Raw genomic sequence first — 16,062 nt, 5'->3', positions numbered from 1 at the left:
CTTAAAAAAGTCAAGCCTGAGTCTTTCAAAAAGACAATGCGAATTCTCACGTATCAGCTCACAAGAGTTTTTCAGCACTCAAATGATCATCCGTCTTATAGCTCTGATTTGGAACCTAATGATTTCTTTTGTTTCCGAACATCAAAAATAAAATGCGAAGTCTATGTTTTTCAACGCTTAAAGAAGCTGTTAAGACCTTTAAACAGCTCGTTTTGAAGGTATCCACTTCTGAGTGGCAAAAATGCTTTGAAAATTAGTTCAAGCGAATGCAGAAGTATATTGACTTCCAAGGAGAATATTTTGAAAAAAATTGAAGACATTTTCATGATCAGTTTTGTGTGTTTTCACTATTGAGCGCAAAAAATGAAATATAAATATAAACCCCCGTATGCTCTACTAACTACACAGGCTAATTGCCCTGCCAACATATCTCAACCCACTATAGCAATAAAAAGTGCTGCCGTATATTCCAAATAGGTAAAATTGTAGAATAAAAAAAAATATGTAAATGTAAAAAATAACTACTCCCAATATACTTGACTATAGCAGGCCCGATACCAACAATCATCGGCATGCATCATCACTGGTTGTGGTGTGCCCAAGGCATATAACTGCTCCATGCCAATAAAAAAGTTCGTATTTAACTCATCGAAAAAAAATTGATCAAAACATTAACATTTTAATTTTTTTCATTAGAAGTTTTATACAAATTTCGCGATGAAGTTTTATATCCTATTGTTTGCAAGTCCAAGTTTGAAAGACCGCGAGATCGCGTTGAGTTTTGATAATTTAATTTGCTGGCGGTTTGTGCATTTTCTTGATATAGCGAATGCTCGACACATGTTAGTAAACACCCAACACCAATCATGAAACAGAAAAGAAAGTAGTTTCATCATTTCATTAATCATATGGAAACATTAAGCACATCTTTGTCTCATTGGAATTTTCACGAAGATAGATTTTTTATGAAATAGATTTTTAGAACTTTATACAAGAATAAAATTTGCATACCAAAAATGCCAAGTTTATGTGATAAATAACAAATATTGTAGTGTTTCTCGAGCACTTAGAAGATCCTTTGAAGAATATCGATGCGCAAAGGTGAGGGAATAAAGTAAAATCCAGATTTGATACTTTTATTCATTAAAAATCTTAAGATGTTAGTAAATAAGCAAATTTACATTACATATAGCAAAAACTGAATCTATGTTGTAATTTACTTCATTACTTTGCCGACATTTAAATTTTCGGATGCCTTTATTTTTCAGTTTTTAGGTACTTGACCTTATTCTAAAAAATGTTGCTCCCAAAGAAAAACGCCTTCGAATTTTTAATATTTCCTTAAATAAACTTGACACATTTTTACTTCTACGTCATTTCATAAAATGAGTTATCTGTTAGTGAATTAGTTTGATTTAAAAATGCATTGATGCTGTTGTTGTTGAAGCAGCATAAACATTCCCCATACATGAACGGGGAATGCTGCTTTAGTGACAACAACGTAAAACCGATTGCCGTGCATTATCTTCTTGCTGTTCTGTAAGCTAGAAAACAAAGAATATGTACTTCTAATTTATCTCGCCTGCACATGGGAGAAATGTGTGCATATGTATTTACATTTTTTGCTGCTCATAACGAATAAAAAAAATTATTTTTGAGGATTCTGTATGGTAGCATGAAATGCCACAATCTGTTTAATTGTTAGGTAGTTAATATGGCGCCAGAAAAGTGACATTGGAACGACCTTCTTTTATATCATGACACCAGCTTGAAATAGGTTCTTCCGACAAAAATACTAAGATTTTAATACCTCAACAGTGTGGACTTTGTGTGACACCTAAGGTTTTGGAGATTTTCTTACAACTCATCTCAGTTTAAACCAACAAACGCTCCCTTTACCGAAACAACACGGATTTATACCGGGACAATGACTTACTCCAGTAGCGTTCCTAAAAAAAATATGGATATTTTTTATGCTGCATTTCCCTAAATATTTCATATAATACGGAAACAAAGAAACATATTTTTGTTTGTATTTTATTTAATAAATTTACCTTACTTTCTTGCACAACACTGCACAAATTTTCGCCCTCTATGACAATAAATTTTGCGAGCTAATCGATAACTTTGAATAATGCTTAAGTTGCAATAGTACAAATAGTAATTTTGTACGAATACATTGCCATACAATAATATAATTAACAATCAATAATAAATTAATATTGAACATCTACAAGGGTTTGTTCTTAATCAAATTTTATTTACTTTAATATTTGTTCATTGTGTGTGATCCACTGAGAATAAAATTTTTAATTTTAAAACTTAAAAGTATAAATCCGTTAAAATAATTATGTATGCATACATATGTAGATATTTACAAAAATAGAATGATTATGAAAATCATTACACAAAAGTATGTATGAATTAAGATTAAAAGTCTAACTAAAAATAATTTCCAAATTCAAATTTTTACTAATACATTGCGGTGAAGAGACTTTGTCGAACAAATTTACCAGAAAATTGTACATTTATGTAATAAATAAAGGAAAAATGAATAATAAAATCATTAAAAATGTATAATTACAATTGCGTAGCGATGGGTCAAAAAACTACTCTACAGTTTCTTGTTGCCCTTAAAGCAATAACAAAAACATCACTAATAAAAGCAAATTATTGCGACTAACTTAAAATCTTGAAGCTCTTACACTGCGCGTTTATGTACGTATGTATGATGAAAGTGTATGCAAATGGAACTAGTCGAAGTTGGTAGACTAAAAAAATATTTGAACAAATTTCAATGCAAATACATATTTTGCAAACGCACGAACAAGTCAACAATATTTCTTACTGTGTGTGTGTAAGTGCGTCTGAAAATTTTTTGCCTTCTTATAATTTGCATACATAATATGTGCCAATGGCTCTTGAGCGGGTTCTGCCAACTCTATCACTTAGTTATGATCAATATTTTTTACGACTTCTACAAACATACATATTTCCAAGCACATATTACAATGGTATTATGATGGGTGGTTCATTTTTTAATTATTCGCATCCTCAAACGAACAGTAATTAGTAGTTTGAAGTTTATTTTGTGCACTATTGGCATGAATGTAAACTAGCTTATAATGAGTATACGTACATACATATATGTCTCTATGTATCATGTGCATATGCGATGTTGATGAATAAGTAATTGTTTCTGTTTTATATTGCAACGGTCGTCCAAAGGGTTAGCTCAATATTTGAATACAATATATGCATGAAATAATTTTTAGTTCTAACAAAAACTACTAAAAAAATTCGTACATCTAAAGATTTGCTTTTTTTCTTCCTAATACACAAATTACAAATTAGCAATTGTGCAGACGAACAAACCAATTGCTTCTTGCACTTTTATGGGATATAAACCTTTTTTATATCTAAAATTTCATCCTTGCTGGAATAAACATACAAATAATTTATGTTGGTTTAGTGGTAAACAAATTCTCTTTGCCGCCGTCGAGTTCCGCGTATGCGTTTTTCCTTGCAGCCAGAGTGATGGGAAAAGATGCTATCACCGCTACAGCCGATACGTCATGATTGGTGATGATTTATTCGATATCATGAAACTTTAGTAATGCGCGACCGGGTATTTCCGAGTTGCATAATTTCTGCACGACTTCTGCTGCTTGTTCGCAGGGGAACACTGAATGAGGTATCGGTTCGATCTGAAAGAAGAATATAAGACATTGAGTGCTAAATATAGTAAATATAAAAATATGCAAGGAGGATAATTTATTCCGGCTAAAAGCAACGCACTTAAAAACAAGTTAAATGCTTAAATGGACTAGGGGTACAGTCCCGATAATTCGTAATATTTAACGATTTAATGTCTTTTTTTATTTTTTATATGCCAAGTTTTTTCTATTACTTATAGTAAGTTCCTTTAAATTAAAAAAATTAAACTTGAAATAGATTGGGATTTACAAAACAGTTTTAATATTCCCAATGCACAATTAGTCAATCGTAATTTTATGTCATCTCAACAAAAAGAGAGATTAACTTATGTAGATCGTTTGACGAATCAATTGTGCCTCCGTGCTGTATAAGTAGGTAGACGGCTACAATTAACTGGTCTTAACTAACCTAACAACAACAAACTAAGAAAAAATTGTGCATACCGTTTTGTTCGCAACTAACTGCACAAGCCCGTGCAGCTGCTCCACTGTGCCGTTTGATATGGGTATAATCTCCTGCTGACATTCCATAGCCAAGCGCGAAAATTTAGGCAACAATTTCTCAGCAACATCTTCACTTATAAGCACAACACCACCCTAGAAAGTAGAAAAAAATTCATTATAGTTGCATACACTCGTACATAATGCAAACTAATAGAGTTTAATTAGTTACCTTAGTCAGACAATGCATAGAGCGATGCAAACTGCGAGAGGTTGTGCCGAAATCAATAACGACATCCACGGGCCCACCGCACACATCTTTGGTACGCTCGATGAGCTGTGGTTCATAGAGACACTCATTCCACTGAACTACACTGACACTATAAATTCGTTGAAAGCATAATTTGTTAATGCTTGACATACATATATAATGGAAGATTTTTGATTTAACTTACTTTTCGATTTCGGTGGCCAAACGGAAACCCTCGTCCCGCAGACTGGCTACAGTAATGTCGACGTAGTTATTGGCGCCAGTCGATTCGAAGTGATGTGTAGCGATACGCACAGCCCACAACGCCAACCCGCCGGTACCGACAATCAGCACTTTGAACTTCTTATCCGCCTCTTCAGCTGGGCGCTTCTTTGACAATTCGGTTACCACTTCGTAAGCCTTGAAAACGGCATTCATCGCCAGCAAAGCACCAGTTGGCAATAGGGCGGCAACGCTCAATGGCAAATTATCAGGAATCGGCACTACATACTTGAGATCGGGTACCACCATTAATTCAGCATAACCAGCTGGTGCCTCATCGAATGGATAGACCACTACACGTTGACCAATACGTAGGCCATAGTTATTTGTGATTTCAGAGCCAAGAGACTCGATAACACCGGCCACTTCGTAGCCAGCATAAATGGAACCCTCACGTATGCCTTGATGCGTGGGATTTTCGCGCATTGGATGTGCAGGTGACGACTGAGTGGGCAAATTCGGACAATAGTCGCTAAGATCTGACGACACAGACGATATGCTGGTGATTGAGGCTGAACGATCACGACGACGATAACAGGCACCAGCGTATACTATCTTTATGCGGGCACCTTGGGGTGGTGTATCCTCAATAGGTACGAAAAAATTGAAGACACAATTCTTCACCACCGGACCGGGTGATTCAATTGACACTTGGCGACAGAGTTTGTTCATGCTGTGTGGTTTCTCTCTGGGTGGTAGTGACGAGGTATCTGTGGTCGATGCGGACTCACTGCAAAGAAAGAAATTAAAAATGAAACTGTTAATTCAATTTGAAACTATAGAAGGGCTAATCATGCGAATTTCAAGTGCTTAGTTATCAATTAACCGCGGGTGACTTCATGAAGTGACACTCTAACTCTTAGAGTTGGTTTTCATGTTATCGCAGAGGTATTTTTATCACATGCGTAAAACTAAATAATTTCGAAAATATTTATGTAAGAAACAGATAAAAATATACTATTCACTTTTAATAAACAAATAATAATAATAAATAAAGTAACTTAAAATAAACGCCTTTTTAGGTTTGTTAGAGAATGGAATATTTTTCTTAACCTCATGTATTCATACAAAAACTACTGCTTACAGACTTACATTACAAAATTATTTTTTATATTTTTATTTATTTATTTAATACAGTTCAATTAGTCTGCATACTTTTAAATTAGAAAAATTAGTTATAATATTTTACTAAGTATTTTGTAGTAGCGGTGGCTCCTCGGAAGGCTGTGGCAAACCTCCGAGTGTATTTCTGTCATGAACAAATTTCTCATAAAAAGGCATCTGCCGTTCGGAGTCGGCTTGAAACTGCAGGACCATTTGTGGAACAACATAAAGACGCAATCCACAAATAGAAGGAGGAGCTTGGCCAAAAGGGTGTACACGCCAATTATATATCTATACTATAAAGGTGAATGTCTGTACGTTGTCCGCGCATCACTACACCAAATAATGTAAAAATTTTTATACATTCATATTTTCACCCAATGAAGGTTATAGGCATGTTTTTATAATGCAACTCCCTTCCCACAGCCCCCACAGCCGCGCCACCACTCTCATTCGTCACTAATCGAATATTTGCTTAAATTTAATGTAAAAAATTGTAGTTTTTCCCATTTTCCACTATTTATAGCACACTCTAGACTTCATAATCCGCATAAGCTGTTCAACTATGACCCAAACGTAAAGTTCAAAAACCGTTTGAGATAGAAATGTAATAAAAATAATTTTGCTTGATATTTTTCTGATTGGTTGTTTTGATTTTATTCAACGAGGCATAGCAACGGATGCCGGGTATTGTAATATTATGGTTATTAATAAAAAATTATTTTCTATGAAATTATTGTTTGTAATTCTTTTATATACATATCCTAAATCCCTCAAAACTACTCCTACGCGAGCGGAGCCGCGAGTTAAAGCTAGTATACATATATGTATATAGTAGTAAGAAAATTCAATGCATCTCCAGATTTCATACAATTCATACATATATACATATATTCGAATTGTTTTAAAATCATACTGCATTATTCAATTGCCTTCCACTTTTACGTTTCTGGCATGCCACAAAGAAAATAATAATTCCAATTAAGGGATCAATAATCATACGAATCTTGAGTGTAACGGGGTTAACAAAAAGAATGCAAAAGAAATCCATTATTTTTGCGTACAATTTTTGCACAAAGGGTTTCAAACTGTTTTATGGTCGCTCGGCAACTAACATGCCGGTTAACATCGATTATTTCTGTGCTTTACCATCAAAAATGCCTGAACGGAATCGACGAAACCAAATTTGCACGTAATTAGCTGTTACAGTATCGGCACCATTCACAATTTCAGCGGCCTGACTTGCATGTTCGCCTTTATCAAAGAGAAACTGTAAAATTCGGTACATTTTCTCTTTGTTAACTTCTATTGTTAACACCCTGTAACTCACAGCTGAATGGAACAAACAAAAAACAACAAAAAAATTTTTTAAGTGTGATATTGAAATTGTTAGATCAATACTTTACGAGATACCGATCACTACAGCATTCTTTTTCCCCAAGCTAATATTTTACATTATTTTTAATACCCTGTATGATATTAATACATATATCTTACTTTTCATTATAATGTGCAATAAATCCCATTGACATTTTTTTTCTTAAGTCATCTTTTAATTTTATTAAAGTTATAAGGATATACGATTTTTCACACAAGGGTACATTTGAATTATTTTGTGTTGTGTTCCGTTAAAGGTGTGACTTGTTTTGATCACGAAAATAGCAGTGGAAGAGCACATTTTCCGGTGTAAGGAGTTTTTAAGACACGCAAGTTGGTAGTAAATTAGGTGGTGACTTAGAAAATGCAATGACAAATAAAAATAAATATCAATTGAAAATAACGTTTGTCTCTTGCTAATTTTTTTACCTATTGAAAATTTATATTACAAAATTTAATTTTATTATGTAAAATCTTACACAACAATGCTTTTATACTAGTTGAAGGCCAGTGCAGCCAAAGTTTTAAGCTATTGTATTTATTAGTTAACTATGATATATGTACATAAGTAGTTTAGTATTAGTTAACTATAAATACCATTGTCAATAAAAAAATTGTTATTATATAAGCTAAGGTAGCGCTGGCTACAAAGGCTATCGGCTGAAGTTAATGAAAATTTATTAAATAATATTAAAGTAGTCAAAACATAAAATTGTGGCACATGCTTGCCTTTGAATTATTATTTCAACATACATACATATGTATTTATATACAAGTTTATTTCTTGTGTTGAGTGGCTATAAAACATACATACATATTTATGTCTGTATGCATATACTTGTACTTATGGTAAGATGTGGCGCATTTTTGAGTGCTATGATATCACGCATCAGTGTTTGAAAATTACTAAACGCGTATATCTGTACAAGTACTCGTTCATGTGGCCGGCAGCTGCTCAACTCACGTTGTTTACCCATTTTTTGTGCAGTAAACAAAAATCCAATTCAACTTCAAAATAACAAGATTACAAATAAAAATAAATTGAACGTTTAGGGAATAATTTTTTAATACATATATATGTAAATTAATTAATAATATCTATGTACATATGTCCATATATTACATATGCGAAAATTTAAAAGCAGAAAATTGCCATTTGCTACCAACTTGGCTTTTTATCAGCCTGTTTGCATTCTGCGCTGCTCATTTACATACATACATATGTACATACATATGTAAGTGCATGCATATCTAAATATATATGTATGTATGTATATATACATATATAGTATGTATGTATGCATGCAGCATTTATTATATACATACATACATATGTACTTATAAGTAATTAGTGGAGCTTATGAAATTTTCATGAACATATGCATATGTAAGTAATTTAATTTCTTTTGCCTGTATTATGTATGTATGTATTTTGTACATATGTACATGTATCTCAAGCTAAAGTAGATTGATTAAGAATTTGTTTAAATAGGTGCATTACGCACCTACAACCAGTGACTTCCAAATGCATAATTCCTTTTTTCGAAATTTTTTTTTTTTATTTAAAACGCGTAGCATTCGCGTATACATTTATCAAACAACAAAGTAATATAAATATGTATACTTCAATGACTCCAGAATAAAATCCTTCGAGATATTCTCAACTCACCTTGGTTCGTTCGCAATAAGGATATTAATCGTGACCTCAAGCCCACTCCCTTCGGCTTCAAGGCATGTAAATGAGAAAGCTAGAAAACTCTTCAACGCCTCAGGCTTAACCCGACGATTCCAATGAATCAAACCACATGATCTGGCATGATGGCTGTTAACTTAAGGAAGGGACTATGAAAATCTCTTCACAAAATTCTCTTTATGTTATCAAAATTGTATTGCTCGTTAGTTTATGTGTAAGTAGTTGCAGTGCCAACAAACATTGTTATGTATTTTATATTCCATCTATGCTTGTAATAAAAATAAAAAAGTGAAACAACAAGACCTGAACCACAAATTGGAAGAGGTGCTCGGCCAAATGTACATATATGCATGTATGTATGTATGTAAAGGTTCGGCTCTATTCGAGGCAGTTTTAAAATATTGTAAGTATTCGTTTTTCTTTTCTTAAAGAATATTTATTTGCAAGTCTTAAGACATTTCCTTTAAGTTTTGTTAAGATATTAAAACTTTGATTTCAATTAGAGTGTGTACGACCGTAGCTAGGACCGAAGGCTTGTGGCTGTTGCAATTTTTAATCAAAATCACATGAAATTTCTTAAATAGTTTTTTATATACTTATGTAGGTCGTAAAACAATCAGTGGCTTTTACTCTTTCTTTTACTGAATTTAAAATTTGCTCAAACGACTCATCAGCTCTGCGCCGTCAAGATAAAATTTTAAAAACATGAGCGCCATACTTGAAACATTTTACCATGCAATGAAAAACAGATTTTGAGAATAAGCTGTCAAAACGTTCTGATATTTTTTCTTAAATCGAATGGAATTTGACAAAATCACAAAAACACTCAACCGTAATCGGAGAAGTTTACTCGTATTTGTAAAAAATGTGTTTTTATAAAAATTTGGGTGAAGTGAAAGTTTAGTCAGTTTTATTGTTTGGTGTATGCACATACGTACATACATATATTTTTATCTATTGAATTTATAAATACATATTCTAGCTGAATTGATGTTTCAAACTGTGTAAGTTAATTTATTTTAAAACAATTTAAATTATCATAAATTAAGACTGCACTTGATTTTTTTGCCAATTTCATATTGAAGTAAAATGGAATTTTGTTCTAAGTGGTCATAATTAAGTTCCATAAGTATGTGTCTTAACAAAGAAAGTGACTATTCTTAGACACAAGTACGAGTCTTTTATCGGTGGCTAATAACACTTTGGTCGTAAATACTTACGCGTCTAGCCTATGGCTTATATATGCACATACGTGCATGCATACATACATATATACATTTGAATGATACATACATATGTATATGTGTATATATTAGGCATGCACTCGTTAAACGGGTGATTGAAATTATTCATTCTCAAGTTTATTGGCCACATTACTGATGCAATGCATATTCACATTAATCATATTGCTTAGATAAAAAATTGATAGAAACTTGCATTAAGCAAATGCAATTAACCAAAGCTTATAAGGTTTTTATCGGCATGCATACATGATACATATATACGTATGTATGTATTTATGTAGATGTAGGAGTGCCTATATGCATATTTGATGGGAAAGGTAACTGCGTGTAGATATGTATGTATGGTGTGGTTCTATTTTGGGGTTATTAAATTTAATGAGTTTTTTGATCTATTTAAAAATACACAAAAAGAGACACCGTTTCATAATTAAAAAATGCATGCCGATATCTATTAACTTATTAGATGAGAATATGTTTTACTTAGTAAAATTTAAAACTTTGAAAATTGAACTTTTGTCTCGAATTTGTAATTTTTTGTGTTATGACATTCTTCCAGCAAACAAACGATATGTGCTTAGTATAACCTATTTGCAATTTTCTATTTTTGCTGTTCGCACAAACACTATATTTTTCAATTTTTCTTGAGAGCATTTATGTAATTGCTTACTAATATATGTTTGTACATACTTGTATGCTCATGCGCACACATCCTATAAGTTTGTATATACATATATATCTATGTATATAATATATGTATATTTATGTATATGTATGTAGCGCGGTCTTCGTCCAGTCCAAGGTGATCACTGATCACAGAAAACATATTTGTTGTTCATAAATGTTTTTCATTACATTTGTTAGTCGTAACATTTTAAATTTTAAATAAATTAAGGTTGACTCGTGACAGGCATAATTGTAATTATATGTACTTATATTATATATAGCATAGGTAATAAAAAAAACTCTGCATTGACATGTATACATGTATGTACATATTTATGTATACTGGGGTGATCGCCTCGATTTTCGAATCCGTACGTCTTTGTATGAACTTTTTAATAAATCTTGGCATATCGAATATACTGCTTTTCACATTAGAAACTCGATTTTTATCCGTACATTACGCTGATGCCGCACACTCAATTTTACCTTTTAATTTTCTCACACCTATTACTTGACAAAAGGAATCAAAATTGTAAGCCATTAGGTAGGCTGCATTCAGTTGGAAAAGCAATTTCATTATCAAAATGTCTTTCTTAAGGACGGCACAACAGCAAATTGAAAGCAAAATTGAAATTCACTTGAAAGGAAATATTGAAAGCCCGTTGCCTAAACCAGTTACAAAATAAGAGTGTGTTAGTGAAAAAGTGTGAGTGTATAGAAAATTCGAAAGGGAAAACTGATTTTGTAACCTTTCAGTTATGAGAAGTATTCGACACAAAGTAAACATGGCCAAAATTTTTAAAAAGTTTTAACCGAAAACCAATGTTTGAAGTTCCATGGGAGAAATTGCATTTTCAACAGGTGAGTAGGTCACCCGCGCATTTAATTGATTTTTGTTTTATTTAACTATGCAAATACAAAAATATCTGAAAAAGGAAGTAAACGGAAAACCAATAAAAACGGCTTACTTTTAAAATTAATTCCAATTTTTTAAAAAGTTGATTTTCGTTTTATTTAACTTTATTTATTTATAAACTTGATGTAGGCAAAAGAGGTATTTTTTACCTATAGCTGTAAGATATTTTTTCTTGGCAAAAATATACTCGGAGGCTTGCCGAGAGGTGACCGCTATTAGAAAAACTTTCTATCATAGCTGTAAGTTGCTGTTGGTACGATTTTTAAAACGTTTAGTAGCAGAAAACTGAAGCTGTCTAACATTACTGCGGTTTCAGTTTTGACAAATGTATGTATCTGCAAAATTTTTCGAGTTTGTGAACTCAATTCAAGTGCTGTCTCAACTCTTTTCACCCCACTCGTACCGTTAGATATAGATTTGAAAAAAAAATATCAGTTTCGAAATTCACTCTCGCTGGAATCGAACTCACGTAATACGAACTAACTGTCAATAAGCAGAAAGAGGATGTGTTTTTTGCTACATATAAACATACATTTACTGTATACATATTAAAATTACCAGTCGAATGATGCCGTTGAGCAGAACTCACCAAGATCTAAATTTGTCCCTTCCACTTTGGCACTTAAACCTTTCTTTTACGTCAAAATTTCAAAAAATATATATTTTTTTTTGTATTGCGCAGAGTATTGGAATTTAGAAGGGTCAAATATTTATTGAGACACAATAAAAGAAGTTTAATGACTTAAATATACTTATTCCTGCTTCTTTTTTCGAGTTTTTTCAAAAACAAATAACATTAAATGTCCGAAACATTTTTATTTATAAATAACTTAACTTTTATATTTATTTAGTTTTTTACAAGATTATTTAAAATCTATTGAGAACAAACATGTTTAATAAATAATAATAATAATAATTTTAAAATCCTTTATTATGTGCATTTATAATAAAAAAAATTAATTACGGTAAATAATACGTACGGGTCCAATGAAAATTGGGGGCAACTGCATATATCAACCGGCATTTTAGATAAAGAGTTTCGTGTTAATAAGAAAAAAATCAATCACTTCAGAAACACTGAATACAGTTACTAAGTCTTTTTGTTTTAATTGACAAACGAATTTTTAATTTTCGGATAGACACTTTGGGTGCGCTTGTAATTCTGTTCATTAGATAAGCTTTTCACTTCACTGTAAATGTTTGTGTATTATCCTTTCAGGATTGCTTTTCACACAAAAAAAGGGTTCAACTCAGAATAATTCTTTCTGAAACAACAACGTAAGAGAGCCAATTTTGGCTGATGTTTTCAGGCGTAGTAATACCATTCAACTGAAACTTGCTTACGCTTATGAGAGACACAAATGTGGAGTGTGGCAGTATAACATTGCCGGGCTGGTCACACCATCACACACTGGCTATATGTGCATATACCTACTGTACATATGTATGTACATATACCTTCCACACCGCATTTGTTTGCCTTTTTGTTTTTTTTTTTTTTAATTTTTTCCTTGGTTTGACGAGAACTTGTACTTGTTTATTTATTTATCTATTGGCGTTTTTTTGTTCTTATTTATACCTACACACATACATAAGAGTAGTAGTAGTATGTATGTATGAATGAACTTGTCCATGGAGTATATAACATACATACATACACATGTACGTAGTATGTATTTATATACTTTAGACGTACTTTCTTAAATAAAAGTTTAATTATATGTGTAATTGCGTACGAATGTGTAGGTATTTGTGCTACAGAAGTACGTATATATGTATGTACATATGTATAACTTATACAATATTATACACGCTTTTATAAATACTTATTTTTTTTGCAAATGTACGTATGTATGTATGTATGCGAGTAGAGGTTTATGATCTTGAGCCAACCCATCTTCGCTTGTAGGTCTTCCCTGCATACGTATGTACATATGTATGTATTTATTAGTTGGCTCTTCGACAAACTGTAAAACTGCTTCTCCTAAAAAATATCTTCACATTTTCCGTTGCATTTATGTTGCCCAAAGATTGTTCAAACATGTATTCAAATCAAACATGTAATATACATAATTATGTTTGTTAAGAACAAAACATTTAGGGTATAAACAGATATGGGCATATTCTTTAATTTATTGCAAAACCAACTACATGCAAACCAAGTACAGTGCAATCGGGCTTAACTGAACTCCTCGGTCGAGTAAACGCATCACTTAAATACGATCGAGAACATATAGGACAGCCTTTCTCGTCGAGGACATACTGGAAGACGTAAATTTTAGACCTTAGAAGGGCTAGACAACGTCGTTTTGAAAGAGTGGTTTCGAATCCCACTTTCGGAGTTTTACAATTTTGTTGCTTCATGTTAAACCGAACTTTTTTAGTGATAAATAAATTTGTATTTTTTTGTTGCCGTGTCGTCTTTCCTGATAATGAACAAGCAGATAATGCAACAAAATATTTTGGATTAGCACCTACTTTCAATATGAGACACACGATTATAACGACCTGAAGAACAACACTGCCACAAAATGGAAAACTTACCAGCATCGATATTCCAACCTTAACCCGACTCGCGATAAATTTCTCTATCTCAGCAATATCATTCGTCTACAAGCAACCATTTTCACACGTTTAAGGATCGGGCATACGCAAATAACTCACGAACATCTTCTCACCGGAAGTCCAAAACCAACATTCCCTTTTGCAGCAATATTGTGTCCGTCGGTCATATATGACAGACTTGCTGGATTTTAGAGCCACTCTTAATGGAGAAGCAGATAGATACTTCAAAGCATTTCAAAACAAAATGTGGGCTGGGATACCAGTATTAACAAATTTTACAAAAATTAAGAGTTGAAACATATGTAAAGAAATGTAGGGCTAAAGTTCGGCTCTGTTTTGGCAGGGCCGAACAGAAACCGAACTGAAATTTTGTCGCCAAGAATCCAAAGCCGAAGTTCGGTCGTTCCCTAGTCATATCCTAAACTAACATTCGAGATCTAAATGTGTGATCATTGCTGGAAATTGATGCAACGATGAATGCACTCTTGTTAATATTAACCACTTTATAATGTAACATACTGTGTACATTTGAATTTATTTGAAATTACATTTAACAGCTGGACTTCTAATCTAAAAGTAACACTTAGTGAAAGGTTAAATAATTTATTTATAATGCATCGATATAACAAACATCTATTAAATAAGATATCTGCAATATAAAACCGGTTGGATTCGTCTCAAGAAAAAATGATGAGTTTTATAATTGGATGTGCATACTATAACACATACATACACAGTATGTGTTGTAATATTTAGTAAGGAAAACATACCAAAGAATAATTAAATTTTAGAAAGTCATTTTGTTTCTCAAATATTGTAATTTATACACTTTAAAGTACAAATGCACATAATATAGTGTAAATGTGGGAATAACCATACATTAAAATCAATTATATACTGTCATAAATTTTTAACTACCAGCATTCAATATAAATTGTTGCGGATATTGTGTTAGGGAATTTATGCACATACATATAATATATACGATTATTTATTTCTTAAAGCATTCATTTTTGTAATAATGATAGACAGGTGCAACTGTCCTTGAAAGGTGCATAGGTCAAGCTTTTTCTCCCATTTTGTGGATTAAGTATTTATATTGTCACATAAATAGAAGGCCATAAATGTGTATGAGAAGATGTTTCATGTGAAAATGTATTCGGAAGCTGTGGAGATCGAACCAATAACCTCATACTGGTATATCACGCACCTCAAACACTCTGCAGTAATAGAGGAGCATACACAACCTTTGTACCGAGTTTCTTCTCTCGATTTTTCGCACTCACAGTCTTTGGACAAACAGTCTAACAGCTACTCACAAGCACATGGTAGTCCATACGAAAACGCCAGTCAAATGGCGTAGGTGATTGCTTGAAGCCTACCTATTTGTTTTTAAATATATACGTATGTATATTTAAGAATTGCCATCGAGTCGATAGAAACTAAAAGCAAATTTATTGGCAAACAGACCACGCACGAAGCGTCATCGAAAATTCAAGAGCATTAGCAAAAATTTTGGTTCAAAGTTTTCTATTCTGATTGTAGGGATGGTAGTGGTGGTGGTGATGGTTTTGTATGCGATGACGTTGATCGCGTGAGCAGAAATTTTTTATTCTAGCACACTTAGTGTATACCAAGTGAGAGCATGCTAGCCCATGCTCACAAAAATATTCATGCAATGTACGCATGCACCTAGTACATATGTATGTATGCATGTATATACATGTGTAAATATGTATATACGTATGTATGTACACACTCCTATACAAATTTCTCTAAATGTTTGGACTTTTGGAAGTCTGTGCACTTTT

General features: G+C 32.6%; 1 protein-coding gene across 4 annotated transcripts in view; it reads right to left on the bottom strand.

The window, feature by feature from the left end:
• Positions 1-2,021: 2,021 nt before the first annotated feature.
• Positions 2,022-16,062, bottom strand: part of LOC128868065 (uncharacterized) — a 30,403-nt gene continuing 16,362 nt past the window's right edge. For 3 of the 4 annotated variants that reach the window (XM_054109797.1, XM_054109796.1, XM_054109798.1), the window contains 4 exons: positions 4,613-5,419; positions 4,390-4,537; positions 4,161-4,313; positions 2,022-3,707 (listed from right to left, as the gene is read on the bottom strand). In XM_054109797.1, coding sequence (XP_053965772.1) covers positions 3,591-3,707; positions 4,161-4,313; positions 4,390-4,537; positions 4,613-5,361 — 1,167 coding nt within the window. In that variant the 5' untranslated portion in view covers positions 5,362-5,419 and the 3' untranslated portion in view covers positions 2,022-3,590. Of the gene's footprint in view, positions 3,708-4,160; positions 4,314-4,389; positions 4,538-4,612; positions 5,420-12,666; positions 13,040-16,062 lie in introns of those variants that run through there. The other variant, XM_054109795.1, reaches the window with a different exon arrangement.

The sequence above is a fragment of the Anastrepha ludens genome, chromosome 6 (assembly GCF_028408465.1).
Source record: "Anastrepha ludens isolate Willacy chromosome 6, idAnaLude1.1, whole genome shotgun sequence".
Lineage (NCBI taxonomy): Eukaryota > Metazoa > Arthropoda > Insecta > Diptera > Tephritidae > Anastrepha > Anastrepha ludens.
This window is presented reverse-complemented; position numbering and strand designations above follow the sequence as displayed.